The sequence below is a fragment of the Trachemys scripta genome, chromosome 2 (assembly GCF_013100865.1).
Source record: "Trachemys scripta elegans isolate TJP31775 chromosome 2, CAS_Tse_1.0, whole genome shotgun sequence".
Taxonomy (NCBI): domain Eukaryota; kingdom Metazoa; phylum Chordata; order Testudines; family Emydidae; genus Trachemys; species Trachemys scripta.
In genome coordinates this window covers 40,093,800-40,113,541 of record NC_048299.1, presented here as the reverse complement: position 1 = coordinate 40,113,541, position 19,742 = coordinate 40,093,800, and the positions used below count along the sequence as shown (strand labels likewise).

Below are 19,742 nucleotides of genomic sequence, written 5' to 3'. Positions count from 1 at the left end.
AAGCATCTACTATTATAGCTCTGGGTATTCTTGTTTTCCATAACTATAGTTCAATCCCTTTCTGAATCCTGTTAAGAGCTTTTGGCTTTAAAGATATATTATGACAATGAGATCCACAGGCTAATCATGCTTTGTGTGAGAAAGCAATTCAGTTATCATCAGTCTGAATCTGCCACCTTTCAGTTTCAGTGAATGTTCTTGTTCATGAGAGCAGAGGTTCCAGATCAATCTTCTCTTTATCGTTTATTTTTTGTTTCCTTTTACTGTGTCCCCTCTCATTTGTCTCTTCTCTCAGATAAACAATCCTAATCTTTTTATTCTTTCTTTGTAAGAGAGGTTTTCCATGCCCCCTCATCATTCGTGCTGCCTATGCTGCAAATTCTGTTATAATCTTTCTGAGATGGAGGAGTGAGCGAACTTAACACAGTATTCCAGATGAGTGTGTACTGTTGATTTATATAAAAATGGGGACCTCGTAACCAAAGCTACCCTAAAATTTGGCACCAGCTGCTTGCAGACTATGTTGAGTGGCCAAGGAATGAACTGGCATGGAGTCTGAATTACCGTAGTAACATGAGCCAAGTATAATTGTTACCTGATACAATCCAAAGCTCACTTTCTTTTAGCCCCTCATTCCCTCAAACACTTATGAACTTTCCGCACTCTCTAGAGTTAGCTGAGAAGTAAAGAAAGCCAGTTCTGTTCTTTTCAATTCATAGTTTTATTTAATAACCCACTTTAAAAAGAAACACAATACTCCCCATTTTCTGACACTCTTTGTGATCTCATTCTGTATCTTATACATCATAGTCCTGGATTATCCTGAAATCCTTTCTATCCCATAATACAGTTATTATATTTCATTTTCTTCCATTAATTGTACTTGTGTTTAATTTTTATTCTGAACCCTCACTGTCCTTTCCCAGGAGAGGATATAGAAAGTCCTTTTTCTTTCTGTCCATCCAGGGCACATTTTGGAGCTTTGTTTCTTTCACAAGACTCAGTTTTCAATTAGCTAGTTTTTGTTCTCTCTCATGTGCAAGGTGTTGGTTTTCTATGGGATTTCCTGTGGCATTAACTTTCTTACCCTTTTCAGTTCAAGGATGTTTACTCCGTTTTCAGCTGCTTTCCAGAGCAAAAGGAACAGAAGACTCCAATTATCTTCTGTTAGCTATTTTCTTGCTCGTTATGTGGGAAGGATTTTTGTGCACACATACCTCTGCATGCACGGAACCTGGATCTTTTGCTTGAGCGTGGAGCACACACAAAGTTGGGCAGCTTTGTTAGCACACATACTTCTGAAAATGTCTCCCTCTCCCTTTTTAACACAGTTTGCTTGTCAAATATGTCAGAATATTTACTGGTGACATGAAACCAACATACTTATTGCCTTATGGAATTCATTTGGCTGTGCCATTACTTAGCTGTTTTAACATATTGATAGCAGTGGAATGTTTAATATCACAACATATTAAATTGCTCCTTTAGGCCAATGTTCGGAATGAGCAGTAGAGAGAAGTCTGTCTTAAGTGACCACGAAGGGACAGACAAATCAGCTCCTCAGCATAGGTGGTCTTCTAATACTGTAAAGAAGGACTAGATTGGCACTTACTAGAGATAACTAGTTTGGGGCAGTCACTTAAGACAGGAAGTTGCCTAATAAGAATGATGTTTTATATAGATTTCATGGCATTTAAATTGTGTAAGACAGTCTTCAGAGCAGGCATCTTGTTCTTTATCTCGGTCGCAGATTATTTTCTTCTTTTAAAGTTTGTTCCATTCCTCAAAACTAAGTTGACAACATTCTAATTCTTAGACAAAGTCACATAAATACTTGGGCATTTCTCATTTCTGCTGATATATTTTACTGTGGTTTACTATGATACATGTTAGGAAATTTTTGACAGGTTTCAGAGTAGCAGCCGTGTTAGTCTGTATCCGCAAAACTCCTGTTCTTGTTAGGAAATTTATAACTCCTGCTGCCTGAAAAAATGGTTTATGAATTCAACTGTTCATGTTGGAGTAGGATTCTACATGGGATTTATAAATGAACTCTGCAGTGAAGATGACAGGATATGTTACATTATGAAATGAACAGGCTGTAGAGAGATAATTCACACAATCTGATTGGCTAGTGTACAGTACAGGGCATTAACTCTCTTCAAATGCCCTGTACAGAAACGCATCACCCATAAAAAATAAATCCTTTCACCTACTGTGTATGGTTTATTTCATTTTCAGCTTATATTCAGTGTAGGGCACTTCCTGGGGATTAATAAACCTAGGCTGTTCCTTGGGCCATCAAATCCTCTCGGCCAGTCAATAAGCTCCAGGAAATGCTTTGCACCTTAATCTTTATCACTTAATAGCAACTAAGAATGTAAAAGCCTCTATGTGTAATCTATATATCCACAGGACAATTTGTTTGTGCTAAAGGGTACTAATAAAACATAGCTGGTTAGGAACAACTGCAGACTGAAGCCTTTTAGTTGTCCAAACACCTAGTAGATACTGGAAGCTGTCTGTTTCCCTCTTATTCAGTCCTATTTATAATTCACAACTAATTCTTGAGGAACAAATTTTTCCCCACAACAGAATCATGTCAAGTCTCTCATGCTTAAATATTCAGAGTTTACTGGAAGCAGTGAGACCTGTGGTTGGAAATACAAGTGAAGGGTTCAGTTGTGGCTCTAAGAGCCTGGGGAAAGAAGTCATGCACTGCATAAGTGGCAGTGTCTAAAGACACACCAGGCAGAATGCCTTCACACACACTTGCCAGTGGAGGTTCCAACAGCTGTGGAATAAGTACAGCATGTACTCCCCCAGCTCAGCACTACAACTGCTTGCCAGTGCTCTGGGGGCAAGGGAGATCTAGAGCAGATCATGGCCATGCTTCGGCTTGCTCAGGCACACCCCCTTGGGAGTGTTTGTTGCTGCTACATCCGCCTCACACACTCTTTGGTAAACTAGATCCTTTGCTTTAACAACTGCGAAACATAAGAGTATCTGGAATCAACGGAAAGTGCGTCCAATAAGCGTGCAGTGCAGTACTTCCCTACTTACTGTCCAGACAAACACAGGAGTAATCTGTAAAGAGCATGAGGCTTTGGAAGCCTTTGAAATGGGTGCTCTACAGTCCGAGTGCACTTTAGTCTGAGTGCAGAGTAAAGTACAGGACAAACATTAGATCAGGCCTGCAGGTCGTGATATTGGGGGGAGAGTGAGAAGGCAAGAAGCAAGTTTAGCCGATTGGACAAGAAAGGTGAATCTGGTAAGTGGTCTCTTTTTGCGGGGTGGAGCACCACTACAGGTCAATGAGTTCCAGAGTGCCACTGACCGCCACTGCGGCCTTGAGGAATGCTTATTATTTCTGAGATGTCTTCTCCTTTCAGGTACAGTACACTGACACCTCTCTCAGTGGAGGACTGGATGGTTATGTATTTTCCTTATTGTAGGCCTTGTGCTGAAATGGAGCTCTCCCCACAGAACTGAAGCTTGCTGTATAATGAAATCATGTTTTCTGACAGTGCTGGTTTAACAATGCTCGTCCTGCCTCATTCCAACATGTTCCCCTTCATTTCCACTGGCGTCTGGCATACTTTGAAGAGAGCGAGCAATTTACTGTTACCATTTAAATATGTGTTTTGGGAATTCGTTAACTTTCTCTTCATTACTCACACCACCTAGGAACAGAACAACTGCCAAGAAATAGTGACTCTAAATAAATGCAGGTAATAAGAATTATGCAACAAATTACTGTGATATTACATTTTAAAAGTAGTGAATTTATGATTATCATGAAGTACCTGTTGTTTATGACAGGCACGCATATTCCTGCAGAAAACAACACACCCACTTACCTTGACCCATTTGACCCCTTGTATTGGACGTTTTGTGCATTTTTCATTCATTTAAAGGGAATATTTTGAATTGAAATAAAAGACAGCAATTTTGCCAGGGTTTCATAGAATTTTTAAAATATAGGTTTTAAGGATAATTGATTTATATTATGCATTTGTTTCTTAAGATTTATAACATATAATAAGACTCCCATCTGCTGCTCTGGGCACCTTTGACATTATTTTAAATAATACAATAAAATCAAAATCAGTAGCAATGCCCCAACAAAACTCCATCCCCAACATAACCCAGTGGTGGGATTTTCCTCATCAAACCTTCATTCCCCTCCATGAATCACTCCCCATCCCAATATTTTCAGCCACTCATTTTTTTTCTTTTACTTATTTTATTTTCAAATTAATAAAGATTCCTTAAAACTCAAGATAGGAAAGCAAAATCCCTTGACCCCTGACTTCTATGTCATTATGTTGGTGCTGCTAGAGGAACACAATAAACTTATGTCTGTTAGTTCTTGAATCAAAATCAGCTACATAAACTCCCTATATGACCTGCAAGGTCAATAAGACCTCTCCCATCTGATTTTTCATGGCTTTCCTTGCACGTAAAGTTACTGTGCAGGTTGCCAGACTCTGCCAGTCTATTCTTAGGGAACTTGGCTTGGTTGCAGAATAATGTGTTGGATAATTACATGCAGGCCTCTCTTAGGCCCAAATCCCCTCCTCTGCATAGAGAGCTAGGCTTTCTGAGTGGAGTTGAAGGGGGTCAAGCAGGGACAGAATCCTTCTCCCAAGTGACAAAGCCATTCTGCACACATGTGGGTGCTCACACCAAGATGTGATTTTTTCTTTTCTTTTCTAGTTACTGCAGTCCATGCAGACAGGCATAGCCAAATCCAAACGTGTGGATTTATGTAAGGACCAAGGAAGGGAAAACAAAAACCTTTCTGTGGAATCATGCATATTCTCTAGGCATTGTTCCACTACCTACTACATAGCCAGTTCCATTCCTACATGGAACTCTTCAGGCCCTGTGAGTGCTTGGGAGGAAATTTATTAATAATTTTCAGGCACTTTTAACACAGATTTAAACAGTAAAGAAAGAGCTGTGCTCTGCTCCCTGCCGTGCTGGTGAATAACTGGCAGAAGAGCCTGCAGGCTGGAAGGGTGTTACAAATCAGAAAAATGGTACAAATTCACCACTTAGGGATACATTTTCAGAGCAGCTGTTTCATTGCCCAGTTCACACACACTACATTAAAATTTACCCATTAAACAAAGGTCAAAGAACATTAGGCAAGATCTCCATGGATTCCCTCTAAGGGTTTGGCTTAGTACCGCAACTTGCCATGACCGGCATTTCAGCCACCATGGGTTGAATAATGAAAACTATTAGATAAACATCTTTACTATAAATTAAAGAAATGATAGAGCCCTAATGGAACACAGTGTAACATGACCATGTAAGGTCATTTTTTTCATTAATCAGGCATTTAATGATTTGCTGGCTCAGCAAGTCTGAATCCATTAGTTAGCTTATGTGGCGGTTCTTATTTACATCCAAGCTTTGAAATAAAGCCAGAAATAGCTCTGCTTCTACTTGGCCTCTGAACAACATCTTTCGCTATCTTTGTTGGCTAGTTAGGACACTCAGAGCTGCTTTGTTTACTCAAACATGTCTAATTATTGCACTTCTTAAAACTGCAATTTGTGATAAACGTTTTGATTTTAAGGCGACAGATGACAACTGCCATGAGGCAAAAAGGTCAGCAATTGTCAATTAAACCACATGGGAAAAAAGAGAGATTATATATGACTGAATGCCAAGGATGACAAAATATACAATCAGATTTGTACATTCTTTGAAAGGAAATGTGAATTGTTAAGCCTAGCATGAATCACATTGGATCAAATTCTCATCAGGATTGTACTAGTATAACGGAGGGGAAAATAATGTATACAGTGACATAGCTGACTGTGCTATAAATATAAACTTTTCTGTATTAGTAAGTACAAACAATTCTTTCTGCAGATCATCTCCTCTTCATGTATATTACAATACAGCATAGGACTGCTGTGTGTTAATATTACCTCTGCACCTTTGTACTAATTGTACAATTAAATTTATAGAGTTACATGTACAAAAAAGCAGAAACAACAACATTTTAACACACAAGTTACACATTGTGCTGTATTATAAATGAGGAGGTCATGATCTGTACAAAGAATATACTGTACCTACTAATATAGAACAATGACTGTGGAGTTCAGCTTTACCCTGGTACGCTGTTTCTTGTTTAGAAATAGCTCCAGAGACCATACCGATTCCCTCGGTCTATAGTTTAATCCTAAAGATTCATTGGAGGCTAGTTCTTAGATTTTAGCCTAGATAATATGTTCCAAGCTGCAATGTTTTGGGTATATTTTTATTTACTTGTGGGACCGTCTTGGGAATTGGACATTTACAGGCTTTTCCACAGCACATGATGTCCTTTTTAGGAAATTAATTATGGGTTGTAGTCTTTTATGGCTGTGCCTGTATCGCTGTTAATTGTAAAAGGGGCTCTGGAAAAGGGAACGGTTTTAAGGGGAGAGGGAGAGTGGCAACCTGCATTCTCTCATGCTAGTTCCTTTTTATTTCCCCTGTAGGTAAGGGTGGATGCAAGGGGGGGGGGGGAGTATCTTTTTCTGGCAGCTTCTTAGACATGAGGCGAAGTACTAGATGCAACAACTCTCTCAGGACAATGTTTGTTTTTAATCAGAAGAGGCTCCTTTAAGAGAATCTTTGTGAGCCTTTCTAAGGCTTGTAAGTTATCTTGGGGGAGAGGTAGAAGAAGCAGAAATGGTTCATAAGGACACAGGTAAAACAGCTAAAGCTCTCACAGGCCATACAAAGTCTAGGTTGGAAGCATGGCTATGTATGGACAGAGGAGTGAGCAAAAGGCCTGTAAGTGGCTCTTGCATACAACAGCAATCGCTGCACTCTGGAAAACAGGGATGTCTCACTCCTGCTTCCTGTCCAAAAAGCAGGCAGAAAGGATGCAGGGTCATGGCTCCAACTGTTCCTTTGCAACTGTTTGTGGAGCTGGCCAGCGTAGGGGGAAAGCATAGTCTGCTCCATCCTAATGGATATAAGAGATTGCTCAACTCCGACGGGTAAGGATCTCCATTGGGAGTGTATTCAGCATTCCTATATAGGTGGCCCAGCATGGTTTCACACTGCATCTTATGGAGGAGGTAATGCACATTTTCTTTACCTTTAATACTCTATGGTACTTTATCAACACGTTGGCTTTCCCTTTTCCAGGGCAATTTGTAAAATGTGCACCTTTATTTTGGCTTTCATAGGTTTTAAGACTAGAAGTTATCATCAGATCATCAAGTCTCACTTCCTGTATAAAACAGGCCATAGAATTTCATCCACTTACCTCTGTATGAGCCCAATAACTTGGGTTTGACTAAAGCTTATCCTCTAGAAAGACATTCAGTCTGGATCTGAAGAATTCAAGAGATGGAAAATCCACCAATTCCTTAGTAGATTGTTTCAATTGCTAATCACTCTCATTTTAAAATGTGTGCCGTATGTCTTAGGCTTTAACTTCCAACCATTGACTCTTGTTGCAGTTAAAGCCCTTTGCTGTGTTCACGAAATCAAGATTTGGCCCTTGAGGAAATGGTTGAATTTCAGCTGCAGAATAACAAATCCAGAGGCTTTGTTCTATTCAAGTTCTTATATCACGTTCATTACTGTAGTACCTGAGTACTTTCCAGTAGTGCATTAAGTAACGTGACTAACATCCATCACAAGTTGTTTCTTCTCTGATTCTCTCCCTGGGGGAGAAGTGTGTGCAGTGGGATGTTTGTTTTGGTAGGTGTGTTTCTTTGTTAGTTTTCAGTTGAGTCCAGAATGCCAGATGTGCTGTTTGTAGTGAGGTAACTAACTTCTAGATTGCTTCTGGATAAAGAGGGAGGAAAAACTATGTGGTTGAATACTTGGGCTCTGCAGTGCTCAGGTGCTGTGGTGATAGGCTCACGTTAAGAACATTAGCTAGACAGGTAGGTTCCTAGTAAATATTATGGATGGGTGAACTGATTGAGTTGAACATAATAAGGAGTAAAACCAATCTAGTGCCCAAAAATCAAATGGGATATTTTCTGAGGTAAAAAAAAAAAAAAAAAAAAAACCTGTGTAACTTTCGCATTATATCCATCTTCTTCTGGCTCTGCACTTCCATGTTCTGGAAACAGAAATGTCCATATACATCAAGAAAAATGGTTTTAATGGTATTTTCTGGGCAACATGAGCAGGAAGCACTGTAAATCTGGTGAGGGAGTCTGTTCTCACAAGATCTCCAGCCCAGTCTTCCAGATTCAGGAGGTTAAGATAGTTGAGAGAAGCAACCAAACTTTTGGGGTTTTATCTGAACCAAAGCTTTCAATGTTTGCTCATCACTAATAAATGATTCACTAAACAAATCCAAAATGAGGGCCCTTAATCCCTCCTTATGAACTGATTTGTTTGTGTTTGCAAAATATGAACCTTTTTACAAGCACCTTATTTGAATTATGGAAACTGAAAAACAGAGATAAAAAATGGTTAGGATCCCAAATCGTTAGGAGAAGGCAAGTGTACTTACAAATAAAAAAAATCATTTCAAACTAGGTCCTTCGTTACTGAATTGGGCTGACATCACTATCCCCAGAGGAAAGTAAGACATGCAGCTCACGGCTCTGTTTTAGGCGTCAGTGGTGCCATTAACTGTGGCAGAAGAAACACAGAACCTGAACTTAGGTGTTGACAGGCAAAATTTCCTTATGTTTAGATCTTTAAATGCTCACTGCTGACCACTAAAATGTCGAGGGGTAAGGATGTGCAGAGTTATGTGCATTTGGCTCATTATTGATTTTGAACCCAGGACTATTAGGTATTGGACTTGTTTAAATTTGGCTGAATACCCTCCTATCTGCTCTCTAGTTCCTTCATGGAGGCCAGAGGAAAGAACATGTTGACAGGATCTTCTCTTATTCACTTCTGGTGATGGAAGAAAGGGGAGGTTAACTCTGAGGCTTTTCAAACTTCTGTCCTCACTGGGATATTTTCCTCCTCTCTTTCTGCTGATCTTAGGTCCACTAGGCATTCCTGTTTCCATACCCATTGTGAACAAAGGAGGGATGCTGAGGAATGATCTTTCTATTTCTGCATTCCAAGTTGAAGGGGGGCAGGGATCCAGGTTAAATGTCCATGCAGAAGGAGGGGATAATGCATCAACTGGCCTCATGAGAGGGTCTGGAGTTGTCCCTTAACAGCAGCAAAACATGAATTATAAATTTTCCCAGTACATCCAACTGTGGCAGATATTTATCCAAGTCTGCAGTGCTGATAGGTTACTCAGATTTTTCAGCTGATCCCTCATGCACCAACCCTTTTATGTAGTCTCCAAGAAAAACAAATAACTGATACTAGTACTGTATGGACACATGTTTGGAAAGTCACAGGTTTCTATTGCATTTCAGATTTGCATATAGGACTTACAGGGGTTTAGTTGGATGTTCAAAGAGAAGCCAATATTTTCTTCTGCTTTAGATTATAATGGTCAAAGTTGAATAGTTTGTGCATAATTCTAGAATACTGAAACACACCTTCAAGAGGAGAACCTGTAAAAGACATCTTAGAAAATGCCAGCACAGCTCCATAACTCTACTGGAGAAGTTAATTGTGGATAAGACTTGTTATTTCTGCCATTGTGGAGAAGACTCTGTTCTGCTTCCACAGTTGAGGCATAGCATCAATTATCGTGGATTGTGCCTGACTCTAGCTTTCCCCTCAGGTCCACATCGCATGCACAGGGTAGGGATGCTCCTTTGGGGGACCGCTCCCTCCGAGTATCAGTCACCCCAAAGGGGATGGGAGAAGCAGGGAGAAGGCAGGGCCATGGCTTCTCTCAACTTCTGACTCTGTGCACTAGTTCATTCGCCTGGCCTGTTGCAGAGAAGAGAATACATTGCACCATGTCAAAAACTAATGCAGTGTGTGCACACTCCCTCTGAGGTAGGGTGACGTGTTGACAGAGGGGATTTGCATCCTAAGGATCAATCTCTCTGAGAGTTCTGCACTGTCCCCTATACTCACAGTTATGGCTAAACGCTACAATTCAGCTCTGCATGTAAATGTAACATGTGGGTCTAACACCTAAACCATGACAATACTGACAGGAGAATGGATAACTTCTAATTTTAAACTGCATACAGAGCATTCATCATCAGCTATATGGCTCTGAGACATATGAGCACCAAGAAAATGGAGAAACATATCATCACAGAGAATTAATACCAGTTATAAAATAAAGCCACAGGTATGTCAACAAACTGATAGATTATTCATCTGGGAAGATCAACATAAACCTATGAGCAGATATACTATGGAAAGTCAAGGTAAGATGGGGATCAAGATCAACATGGAATATGCAGTAAAAACTGGCGAAGTAAAATTGAAATGGACTCAGAGGAGGGAGAAATTAGCAGTATGTGTGTGATATGAGCATGAAGCAGAGAGATTTACCCCAAAACAAAGTGATGACAATAAGATTCACAAGTTAAGATCATAATTATATCTTTAAATAAACAGACAAATAAAATTGGCTTTTTTCTGTGTAAAAATAGTTTCACAAATTTACATTACCTGTAGGAAAGTTTGGACCCATAACCGAGATCTGATTTTTAGTGTTGCGCTCTTTCCTCTTTCTAGTTGTCCCACTGTACACGAGATTATTAAACACTTCACGTTTGTACAGTTCTGTATAAAAGAAAAATGAAATTATAACAATGCTTTTGTAACAAGGCTAATGTGAGAATACACACATTTAGTTAAACACAGAATTAATTACACTCAACTGCTTTAAATTGAAAAAAAAATAAACTGTTTCTTAATGTATTAAATTCTTGAAGATGCATGATATGTAATCTAATACAAATGTACAACAGAAAATATCTGAAGTGCCTTTGTGAGAAATGAATAACCACAATGGAGCTTCTTCTAAGTTACCTATGAATACAATCCTTTACATATGTTAGTGATGACAAAGCTAATAGCATTCACCAGTCTGGTTTGAAGAATTCTTAAAAAGTCCAACTGTGTAACAAAAATCTTGTTTATTTCTCTTTTCCCTTTCCATCCCTCCAGCCAGTTCCTTGTCTCTTCTCTGACTCCCAAACTCCATATTTACACTCTCAAAACTTCCCCTCCTTCTCTGACACTCCTAATTTTCCTGATGAAATTTATATTGTAAAGCCAGCATGTTTGCTGAGCTTCATTAGCTACTCTATTTGAACCTTATATTCTATGAAGCTTTCCTGGTGAGCAGTGATCCTGGATGGGGAAAGACCAGAAAACACACAATTGAATACAACAGCCAGCTGACCCTAGTCAAGACTATAGACCTGCTGCAGTCTGGAATGGAAATGTTACCAGCCAAGGTAAGGAGCTGGTTGGAACTCACAGACAAGGACGAAGAGTTGGAGAAGGGGATCTATTGGGGAAATCACAGAACAGGATAGAGATGTATTGGGCAAATGGAATGGAAGGCAGCTCACAGGGAGAGGGAACTAAAAGCCAAGGGTCTGTTGGAGGTCAGAGAGAGTGTTTGGGGCATTTATCCAAATAGATCTAAACCTAAGGATAGGTCTACACAGCATTTTGGAGCAAGCTTTCCAGCCTGGGTTGACAGACTTGTGCTAGCAGGGCTTGCACTAGCACTCTAAAAATAGCTGTATAGACAGCACTGTGAAGTTGTGGCTTAGGCTAGAGCTCAGGCTCTGAAGCCTAGGGAGGAGGATGGGTCCAAAATGCTTTGCAGATGTACCCTAAAAGGTAGGGACTCAGTTCAGGGGAAAGGCTGCTATTTTGATTAGTCCATTTTCTTTATAATCCAATTTGCCCCTCGCTGCTACATACTTTACTCACAATGGTGATGCCAAGTGGTTTTGATTGTCTTGAAGCAAAGACACAGCACTTCACTAGTGCTATAATGTACTTTCTATAAGAACATCCTCTTTCAGAGACCATAGTCTGATATAACTGGATAACTACATTCATGAATAGGGTGCTAATATATTTTATTATGTCTGAACATATTCTAGAAAGAGTCATGCCTAGCTATAGTGCTACACCAGTATAAGCAGTATAACAATATTCTCCATAACTCTCTCTCTCATTACATCTTAAGTAGAGGTTATGTGCTTCCTCTTTACTTTCCACATCCTCAGAAGAGACTTATGCTATAAGGCTTGTTTACAGTACCTTTTGTAGAGGATATACATATTTAATTCTTCCTATTCTCTAAACAGCTTTATTTAACCTTTCATCTGTTTTCTTTTTCATTTTTAATTACAGAGGACAAAAACACATTAACAAAAATAAATCATTACTATGCAAAAAGCGTGATTTTGACTGAAAGTTGAAGACCTGAGCACACATTCCTATTTTTCTTAGTAATGTAGTTAGTCCTTTATAGTCTTCAGTATCCTGAAACCATGAGAGGTAAAAAGGAAAGAAACCAAATGTTTAGCAAACAGAACAGACAGGACAGGATTACAGCTAGTTGAGGGGTCGCCAACGTTTGGCACGTGGCTCGCCAGGGTAAGTACCCTGGCGGGCCGGGCCAGTTTATTTACCTGCTGATGCAGCAGGTTCGGCCAATCGCGGCCCGCACTGGCTACGGTTCGCCATCCCGGGCCAATGGGGGCGGCGGGAAGCAGCGCGGGCGAGGGATGTGCTGGCCGCAGCTTCCCGCCGCCCCCATTGTCCCGGGACGGCAAACCGTGGCCAGTGGGGGCTGCGATCGGCCGAACCTGCCGCGTCAGCAGGTAAATAAACTGGCCCGGCCCGCCAGGGTGCTTACCCTGGCGAGCCGCGTGCCAAACGTTGCCGACTCCTGAGCTAGTTGTAAAATGCTTCTCCCCCCCCCGTAAAAAATTGACTTTTCATCAAAAACTGAAAACCAAACACATTTTTGGGCTGAAAATTAAAAATTTTCAGTCTTCATCCAAAAAGTGTTTGATATTCAGATAAACAGTCAAAATTTACCGTGGAAAACAGATACTTTCCATGAATATTTTAAATTTAATTAAAAATCCCATTTGTCAGCAAAAACAATATTCATGGAAAGTATTTAACCGGTCCTAAACATAGTACTCAGTCAAATGGGCTAATGGCAAAAACCAGCATCAACTAACAAAACAATACATTGGCTTGCTTTTCTAGCCTAAAAAACACACCACATGATTAGTGAGAGACTACCAAACATCTCCATACTTTACATATGCCTGCCACATATGCCACCTTCCTAAGCATCTGGCTAATGCCATTGTGAGAGACAGAATTCTGGACTAGTTGGACTGCTAGTCTGATCCAGATTGGGAAATCCTAGGTTTCTGTGAAATCAATCTAATATTGTCTGTCTGGATTAAGCTGCTGAAAAACCTCTGGTTCTTATTATTTTAAAGTACATAATAAGATGCAAATACTGTACATACTTATAAATTTTGTTAACCATTCACAGTTTGCTTAAGTTATTTCTATGCTGGCAACATAAGAGACTATGCCATTTTAGATTTGGTTTTGGTGAGTAGTGAGGACCTCATAGAAGAAATGGTTGTAGGGGACAACCTTGGTTCGAGTGATCATGAGCTAATTCAGTTCAAACTAAATGGAAGGATAAACAAAAATAGATCTGTGACTAAGGTTTTTGATTTCAAAAGGGCTAACTTTAAAAAATTAAGGAAATTAGTTAGGGAAGTGGATTGGACTGAAGAACTTGAGGATCTAAAGGTGGAGGAAGCCTGGATTTACTTCAAGTCAAGGTTGCAGAAACTATCAGAGCCTGCATCCCAAAAACGGAAAAAAACTCATAAACAGGAGTTGTAGATCAAGCTGGATGAGCAAGCATCTCAGAGAGGCGATTAAGAAAAAGCAGAAAGTATGCAAGGTCATGTGGTGTGTTTTTAGGCTAGAAAAGCAAGCCAATGTATTGTTTTGTTAGTTACAAGGAGTGGAAGATGGGAGGGATCAGCAAGGAAAGCTACCTTATTGAGGTCAGAACATGTAGGGATAAAGTGAGAAAGGCCAAAAGCCATGTACAGTTGGATCTTGCAAAGGGAATTAAAACCAATAGTAAAAGGTTCTATATAGCCATATAAATAAGAAGAAAACAAAGAAAGAAGAAGTGGGACTGCTAAACACTGAGAGTGGAGTGGAGGTTAAGGATAATTTAGGCATGGCCCAATATCTAAACAAATACTTTGCCTCAGTCTTTAATGAGGCTAATGAGGAGCTTAGGGATAATGGTAGGATGACAAATGGGAATGAGGATATGGAGGTAGATATTACCACATCTGAGGTAGAAAACAAACTCGAACAGCTTAATGGCACTAAAATCGGGGGGCCAGATAATCTTCATCCAAGAATATTAAAGGAACTGGCACATGAAATTGCAAGTCCATTAGCAAGAATTTTTAATGAATCTGTAAACTCAGGGGTTGTACCGTATGACTGGAGAATTGCTAACATAGTTCCTATTTTTAAAGAAAGGGGAAAAAAGTGACCCGGGTAACTACAGGCCTGTTAGTTTGACATCTGTAGTATGCAAGGTCTTGGAAAAATTTGAAGGAGAAAGAAGTTAAGGACATTGAGGTCAATGGTAATTGGGACAAAATACAACATGGTTTTACAAAAGGTACATTGTGCCAAACCAACTTGATCTCCTTCTTTGAGAAGGTAACAGATTTTTTAGACAAAGGAAATGCAGTGGATCTAATTTACCTTGATTTCAGTAAGGCATTTGATATGGTTCCACATGGGGAATTATTAGCTAAATTGGAAAAGATGGGGATCAATATGAAAATTGAAAGGTGGATAAGGAACTGGTTAAAGAGGAGACTACAGCGGGTCATACTGAAAGGTGAACTGTCAGGCTGGAATGAGGTTACTAGTGGAGTTCCTCAGGGATCGGTTTTGGGACCAATCTTATTTAATCTTTTTATTATTTACCGTGGCACAAAAAGTGGGAATGTGCTAATAAAGTTTGCAGATGACACAAAGCTGGGAGACATTGCCAATACAGAGAGGGACTGGGATATCCTACAGGAAGATCTGGATGACCTTGTAAACTAGAGCAATAGTAATAGGATGAAATTTAATAGTGAAAAGTGCAAGGTCATGTATTTAGGGATTAATAACAAGAATTTTTGTTATAAACTGGGATGCATCACTTGGAAGTAACAGAGGAGGAGAAGGACCTCGGAATATTGGTTGATCACAGGATGACTATGAGCCGCCAATGTGATATGGCTGTGAAAAAAGCTAATGCGGTCTTGGGATGCATCAGGCGAGGTATTTCCAGTAGAGATATGGAGGTGTTAGTACCGTTATACAAGGCACTGGTGAGACGTCATCTGGAATATTGTGTGCAGTTCTGGTCTCCCATGCTTAAGAAGGATGAATTCAAACTGGAACAGATACAAAGAAGGCCTACGAGGATGATCCGAGGAATGGAAAACCTGTCTTATGAAAGGAGACTCAAAGAGCTTGGCTTGTTTAGTCTAACTAAAAGAACTAAACTCTATAAATATATCAGAAGGATAAATACCAGGGAGGGAGAGGAATTATTTAAGCTCAGTACCAATGTGGACACAAGAACAAATGGATATAAACTGGCCATCAGGAAGTTTAAACTTGAAATTAGACGAAGGTTTCTAACTATCCGAGGAGTGAAGTTCTGGAATAGCCTTCCAAGGGGAGCAGTGGAGGCAAAAGACATATCTGGCTTCAACACTAAGCTTGATAAGTTTATGGAAGGGATGGTATGACGACAATTAATTGATCTTTGACTATTAGCAGTAAATATGCCCAATGGTCTGTGATGGAACACTAGAGAGGGTGGGATCTGAGTTACTACAGAGAAATCTTTCCTGGGTGTCTGGCTGGTGAGTCTTGGTCACATGCTCAGCGTTTAGCTGATCGCCATATTTGGGGTCGGGAAGGAATTTTCCTCCAGGGCAGATTGGCAGAGGCCCTGGGAGTTTTTCGCCTTCCCCTGCAGCATGGCGCACGGGTCATTTGCTGGAGGATTCTCTGCACCTTGAAGTCTTTAAACCACAAGTTGAGGACTTCAATAGCTCAGACATAGGTCAGGGATTTGTGGATGGGTGAGATTCTGTGGCCTGCGTTGTGCAGGAGGTCAGACTAGAAGAGCATGATGGTCCCTTCTGAACTTAAAGTCTATGAGACTAGTTACAGAGGAATATAACTGATAGTTAAAGCATTACTGAGAAGTGGATTAAAAGTTTTGTGGTACTGAATGGTATGTCTTCCAAAGGCTAGGTATTTTTGCAGTCTTGCTAGACTCAGAATTATTTCCAAAGTGTGACGTTGGTCTTTCTGGTGATGGAAGAATTATGCAGGAAACAACAACCATAGGTATATGAAATCAGTACTTCCGTGATTCTATTTTTAATTAAAATAAATCATTAATTAATTTCAGATTTGGGCTCCCCCCATTTAAAAAATAGTCAAATTCCATTTTCATACATAATGTAAAGACTTTTTTTTTTTTTTTTGTTACTTTACAAGCAGAGCTTAAGCCTGTGGAGTTCTTTTTTTCCTGACTGTGACAAATTCTGGTGATAGCGAGGAGCTCAAACATATGCTGACAGTGAACCGTTTAACAGGAGACTGGACAGCAGGAAAGAAACTCGGGCTGGAGTTAATAAAAATAAATGGAAATGATGGCCACAAGAATTCTAGCTTTTGGCCTCAGGGTCACCGATTTAGAAATATTGCCTCCAGGCAAAAGGAACTGGTAATTGTGATGCTTAAATGCTCTAAAACATGGAGTACTCAATGTATGAACAACAAAAACCAGACTGACAGCATGTTATCATCCAGATGTTCATGTCCCAGAAGGCTTTGAGACTGGTATTCAGAGCTATTTTGCCACACTGGCTGAGAGGTCTTTGCTGTTGCCAACATTTTACAGACCCTGCATTTCTGATTGGTTAGATATTTACCCATGAAAACTAAAAAACTAGTAAATTATACCGGAACTATTTTGATGGCTTGTGATACTTTAAAGAACAAAACACTTGACATTTCTTGAAGCCAGAGAATGTCTTGAGTATTTATTGAATGAATATTTGTACTTGACAATAGTTAGGGGACAGAACTGTTATTTTTGGTGTATTTCAGTAGTTGAGTTTAAGAATGTTATGAAAATGTTAAAGCCCCATTAACAAAATATATGCATAGATTTTAAAAGTGTTACTATGTTTCATTATTTTAGGCCATGATCTGGTGAAAGACCTGAGTGAAGTGGATGGAGGCGTGTGTGTGCAATCCTTGAGCCTGCACAGAGGCCACTTGAGGCAATGCATCGGTAGAGAGGTCTGCATGCGTGGACCCAACTGCAGTACTGGGTCCTTAGACTGTAAGATCCTTGCGTAAAGGATCTGTCATAATTTTTCTGTAAAGCATCATGAAAATAAATGGTGCGGTATACAATACATAGTTAAGACAAGAGATTTAAAAATCAGTTGCTCCATCATTTACTTGTCACTTAGAACAGTAGGAAATTAAAAGTCTGTAAAGAGAATACGACAAAACCAACAGTCACATTGTATAGTTGTGCATATAGTCCCAGCACTATATATTTCAATAAGCTCACCAGTATTTTTGCGTAGCTCTTCCTTTGTGGTTCTACTATGGTGACATCCCTCCGCCCGACATAGTGAGGAATAGTGGAGTTATGCAAAAAAGCAGTGAGTTCCGGGGTGTCCTGTGGAATAGCAAACTGGAAAAATAAAGAGAGTGAACTGTAATGATATACCATACAATTACTCTAACAGGTATGTTGCCTTCTCAGGGAACTTGAACTTTATACTGACTTTTTTTTTTTTTAAATTTAATGGCACTACCATGAGACTCGATACCACTTCCTTCAACTAGCAGCTTGATTTGTAATAGCACAGCAGGATGGTGTCCAGCAATATGCATTGCACTAGATAATTTCTTTTTCCAATCCTCATTCTTTACTGGAGCCAATTTCATTGCTGTCCTTGTTTTTGTTAGACTCTTGGGCCCAGATTCTGATCTCTGTTACAGTGTAAATTCAAAGTCACTCCCACTGAAGTCTAGTCATTAACAGAGATCAGAATCTGGCTCTAGGAATTTAAGGTTTTACCAGCATCCAAAAAGAACTGCATTCTACTATTCTCATCTTTGGTGGTTGTTTCTGGAGGATTAATTATTATAACAAAAAGTCTCCAATTTAGTAAAAACTCCAACTGATTTGTCTTTAAACTTTGAGTGAATATTCGCAAACAGAAAATTTAAGAGACAGAAATCTCAGAGACAAAGTCTATTTTTATTGTTGGTAGTTTTGTCTTTAGATGATATAGAAGGCATTTAGCGTCTTCCTTTGTCTTTCCTGAAGCCTCCAGAGAAACATAAGGGATCCTAATTTTTCAGGAAGGAGAGATAAATTCTCTAATTTAGCACAGTTTTATCAAGTCAAACTGCAGTGAAATATATGATGAAGTTTGTGATCTGACCTCAAAAGGAATTCATGTAAATACATCCAAAACAATTCCTTAAAGGTCTCAGATTAAAGGAATTTATAGGCTGGTATGCATTTAAACTCTGAAGCACAAAACCTGCATTTATTTTAAACAAATTCCTAAAAAATGTATTTGCAATTATCAGAATTTTTTTTTAGTATAAAAGGTAAACACAGACATAAATACACACACAACCCCTTCCATAAGCTATTCCTGTATAGTACTATATTTCTACCATTTGTCTGATTTAATGTATGAGGGTCAGGACAGTTTACTTCTTAACATCCCACACAGTGGAAGAATAGTATAATTAACTGTTGAAAAAGTCATTAATCAGAAGTGAAATTCTTTTACTTAAATTAATTTTTTTCTCTGCAATAAGGAAATATTTAAGCAGATAGTAAATCTCTCTCTGTGAGGAAACACATGGGTGTTATTTATTTCCAAGATTCTCTCATCAGTACATGTAGGACCCCTTAATGATTAAAAGGAATACACTGTAATGAACTTTAAAACTTATCTTTGGAAGAAGACATCAATATATGATTACAGATTATATATAAATGTAGAGTTGGTCAAATACCAGATTAAAAAATTGTGAATATTTCACAAAGTATAGGGTTTTGGCAACAGGGACCTTCAGTTATTGCAAACATCTAAAGCTAGTCTCCATGATTCAGCTGAAAACTTGTTCTTAATCTCGAGTACACATATTTTACATTAAATACATGTATTCTATCCACTAGAATAGTTGAGTGACCAGTTTGGTAGCTGGAATCCCAATCAAAGGATTCCAAGGTTGGATAGGTCATGAATAGAGCTGGTTGGGAAATTTTTGATGAAGTGTTTTTTGTCTAAAAATACCAATTTTTCAAAACCAAACCATTTTCTGGAATGTGCTAGTTTCAATGACATTTTAGTCAGGACGTTTTTTTACCCCCAGCACCCATGCTCAAAGACAAAATATATTGAACAGATTACAAGGCTAATATATAAAAATAAGTAATGTAGTGTATGTTCTATACAGGGTTTAAAGTTTGTGGAGGTTCCAGCTCTCCTTATTCCAGAGTACTACAACCCACCCTCTCACATGTTTAAGAAATGTATCCACAACACTACATTTCTCAAACACCTCCAGCAGTTCCCTCTTCACATCAGGAAGCAATTCTCAGATAGCAAGATTCTCTCCAGAGTGAAAAGTCTTCTGGATTTTTTGCAGCACCAGTTGACCACAATCTATGCACTGTGGGGAGATACCCGGGCAGCAACTCCAGCTCC

General features: G+C 39.3%; 1 protein-coding gene across 1 annotated transcript in view; it reads right to left on the bottom strand.

The window, feature by feature from the left end:
* Positions 1 to 19,742, bottom strand: part of ITGA8 (integrin subunit alpha 8) — a 178,810-nt gene that overhangs the window by 27,527 nt on the left and 131,541 nt on the right. Inside the window, exons 26-27 of the mRNA XM_034760366.1 lie at positions 17,573 to 17,698; positions 10,537 to 10,650 (exon numbers count right to left, since the gene is read on the bottom strand). Coding sequence (XP_034616257.1) covers positions 10,537 to 10,650; positions 17,573 to 17,698 — 240 coding nt within the window. The remainder of the gene's footprint in view (positions 1 to 10,536; positions 10,651 to 17,572; positions 17,699 to 19,742) is intronic.